We start from the raw sequence: 3,518 nt of genomic DNA, 5'->3' as shown, positions 1-3,518 counted from the left end.
TTTTTTTTTTTTTTTTACTTATTTCTAGAACAAAATATTAACATTATGTGTCCATGGTTTGTGTGGACACATAATGTGTGCTGGTCGAATAAAATAAACTGACTGTACACTTGTCTGAAATAGCCCATGTAATGTGATAATAGACTGTSGCGCCTATACTTCARGCGTCATTTCTAAATCCAGAGCCGGCGCAACGTTCTTTGAGGCCCCAGTCAGAATTGAACGCGGGTTCCCCACTTCCAGGTCAACCAACACTTACATTATTTATTCRTTTATTTGGTTGTGTATTGTYGTGAWGCGTCTGTATAGGGCACTTGCTAAATGATGGCTTGACGATGAATAACTTTTATTGACATATTTGCCAGTTGTACACAAGCCTTCACGGACCATGATGAAGCAGCTTGTCGGAGCTCAGAAAACATTTCCTGCTCACTGCTGTGTCTGCTGCACGTGAATCGACGGATAACAGAATATTTTCTGGGATTGCTTGTGAACACAACAGCCTGTTGTCACAATACAGGGTTGTCATGTTTGGATGGCATCAGACACAATTCCCAACAAACAGTTCAAATAGCTAATATAAAATGAAATAAATAAATATCCAGCTGAGAAAGAGGTGGGCCCATTTTAGGGGTTCAAAGGTCCSGGCCTGTGCTAGTTAACACAATTTGACAACATGGCAGCTATTAGTAATAGTAGTTCTTTGCAGCTTCCGGCTTGTAGGGCCTTATATTAGCAGTAGCATTTAGCTATCGCCATTTAGTCTCYCCCAGCGAGGCACGTGTTAACAAAACATGCTGAACGGCTCAGTGTGTTGGTGAACGCGGGCTGAAAAACACCGGCAAACGAAGAGAGAATGATTTAATTGACACCTCGTCGCTTCCTTCTTTTTCATCTTCTTTCTTGATCACTTCACTCATCATCACGATGTATATTCCAGCTGAGCGAATCATTGCGGGTCAAAGGGRCAGAAAGGGAGCAGTTAACAAGTTTGTGCGTCCTGAAAAGCTGCTTAATCCTCTCTGAGCGCCTTGAATAAACCAATTAATTAGGAGTTATTGATTAACGTGATGAATATAGAGTGGAAATACAAACCTAGAATTAGTTCTTCGCATTAGAATTTMTTTTCAGATTGACTCCATTTGTAAAGACGATATATAATTTGTAGATAGATAGATAGATAGATAGATAGATAGATAGATAGATAGATAGATAGATAGATAGATAGATAAATAGAAAACGCAGTTTTACAGCTCATTCAGATATGAAATAATATAAAGCCTCCATGTACACGATTTAAAAAAATAAATGATGGTAGGTGGATGAAGAATCCAACTCTACCATCATTTATCTGACGATTTTAAAACGGTTACATTTCTCATACTGCAACAATGCCTTACATTAAGTTTAATATAATATAAGGTAATGCTGCAAGGGGAAAATAAGCAACAATTTAAATGATACTTTACTAGACTTTACATGAAAAAAGAATTAAACATTCTATCGCTTAAAAAAAATAATTGTGGTAATAATCAAGCAGGCTAATGAGTAAGAAATAAAAACGGAGACTCAATCTTTAACCTCTCTCTGATTGCATCTTGAATTCAAAGTTTTAGTCGGGATCGAGTTTCTCTTTTCCCCGGCCTCTCGGTTGTTCCTCGGTGTGATTGATTGGAGGAGCTCACAGGCTGGCACCCCTACAGAGTTCCCAGCAGCTCCTCCGCGGCAACCTGATTGGTCCTCCCCCCTTCGGCCGCCGCCGCTGGAAGCGCCTCCCCTCATAAACCCAGTCAGAGCGCACCGACGCTTCCCATTACTCCCAGGAGAAGAAGCAGCAGCGGCAACAGCAGCAGCAGCAGCGCAGTATTGAGAAACTTCAGCGACTTTATGGCAAACAAGTAGAAGGTACAGGCGTCTTGTTGCGTGTTTTTTTCTTTCTTTTATCCCTTTTTTTTCTGTGTCTCCTCATTTGGGTTCAAACATCCGACCGAGTTGGTGAGCGCAGCGGGAATGAACTCATCATTTCGGGGGTATTGTTTTATCGCGCGGCTCTTATCTCTTTTAAGGTCTTATCAAACGGTTATCTCTTTTGCTGTGAAGACATATTGCGTTTTGTTTCCTATCTGTGATGTGGGTAAACTTGTGAGTGGGAGTGGAGCTATTTGACACGGATGAACCTTTTACGGGCGCTTGATGTGCACACAGCAGTCATTGCAGGATGATCTAATATTACTGTAAAGGATGGATTATAGTTTGAAATCTACTTGATGATTTCCTTACACTTTCATTTCTTTTTCTTACAGGGTACACTGCCCTCTGATAGTTTTTTTTTTTTTTTTTTTTTTTTTTTTTTAATACTTTGTGTATGGAAAGTGCTCCTGGATGGACCTGGGTGAAAACAGCTGGTCCATGGTCAAGCGAGAAGTTTCCAGCAGTCCAGGCTCGCCGGCCGAGCAGAGCTACCTGCCCGGTGACAGCAGCAGGAGGGACGGGCCCACGCCTCCGAGCGAGCTCGACGCGCTGGGCCACCGCCGCCCGGACGGCAGGTCGCTGCATCCCTACCTTCACTTCGGACATCACGGCAACGCTGCGACMGCCGGCGAGGACATCCCGCTGTTTACGGACTTGGATCAGGGGAGCAAGCTCGTTCTCTCCGCCGGAGCGCACAAGGCAAGCCTGCTGGTGGACCCCGCCGACATGTACCAAACTTTGGCAATCGCCGCAGCCCAAAGCCAGACTGGATATGATTCCTCCTCCGCTGGTTACATGCACTCCAGCCCCAACTCCCCGGTCTACGTGCCCAGCTCCCGGATGAACCCGATGATTTCCAGTCTCTCCTACCTGCAGGCCGGTGGTTCCGCGCAAGCCGGCCACGCAGTCTCCGGCCACTCGGTGTGGTCGCAGTCCACCCCGGAGAGCCCGTCGTCGTACAGCGCAGGGAGCCCGCACACCTCCAGCCGGTACCATTATCCTCCGAGTCCGCCCATGAACAACGGGACACCCAGGGACAGCAGCTACACAAACACGCTGAATGTGGGCAGCAGGGACCAATACGGCCTCTCCCGACCCCTAAGTGGGACCTACGCTAACCCATACGCCCCCTATGTGGCACCTCAGCTGCCCTCACCTTGGACCGGGGGACCTTTTGATAACACCATGCTGCACACTTTGCAAAGCAGGGGTGCGCCTTTGATTAGAGGTCCAAACGGAGGTAAGAGAAAAATGCAAACGATGATGATGACATTTAAGAAAAAAAACAAAAAACAAAAAACAAAAAAAAAAAAAAAAAAAAAACATGATTCACCTTGCATAAATGCTTGAAATACAGCCAAACAGACAAAAAGTTATTGGCCTGGTGAAGACGGTCAGAAAGGTCTCAGATGGGGTGACCTGTTAAGGGCTACTGGGAATGTTGGGGTTCAGACCAAAACCAAAACGGAAGGACTTCTATAATGTTGTGGGTAGGACTGGGGGTCTGGGGTACTAATTCAGCCCAAAAGAAAAAGAAAATAAAATTT

At 45.2% G+C, this 3,518-nt stretch overlaps 1 protein-coding gene across 1 annotated transcript in view; it reads left to right on the top strand.

Annotated features, from left to right (window-relative positions):
- Positions 1-1,812: 1,812 nt before the first annotated feature.
- gata6 (GATA binding protein 6) overlaps positions 1,813-3,518 on the top strand; it is an 8,170-nt gene continuing 6,464 nt past the window's right edge. The window contains exons 1-2 of the mRNA XM_008434582.2: positions 1,813-1,905; positions 2,304-3,307. Of these exons, the coding sequence (XP_008432804.1) occupies positions 2,383-3,307 (925 nt within the window). The 5' untranslated portion in view covers positions 1,813-1,905; positions 2,304-2,382. The remainder of the gene's footprint in view (positions 1,906-2,303; positions 3,308-3,518) is intronic.

This window comes from Poecilia reticulata, linkage group LG17 (genome assembly GCF_000633615.1).
Source record: "Poecilia reticulata strain Guanapo linkage group LG17, Guppy_female_1.0+MT, whole genome shotgun sequence".
Taxonomy (NCBI): Eukaryota; Metazoa; Chordata; class Actinopteri; order Cyprinodontiformes; family Poeciliidae; genus Poecilia; species Poecilia reticulata.
This window is presented reverse-complemented; position numbering and strand designations above follow the sequence as displayed.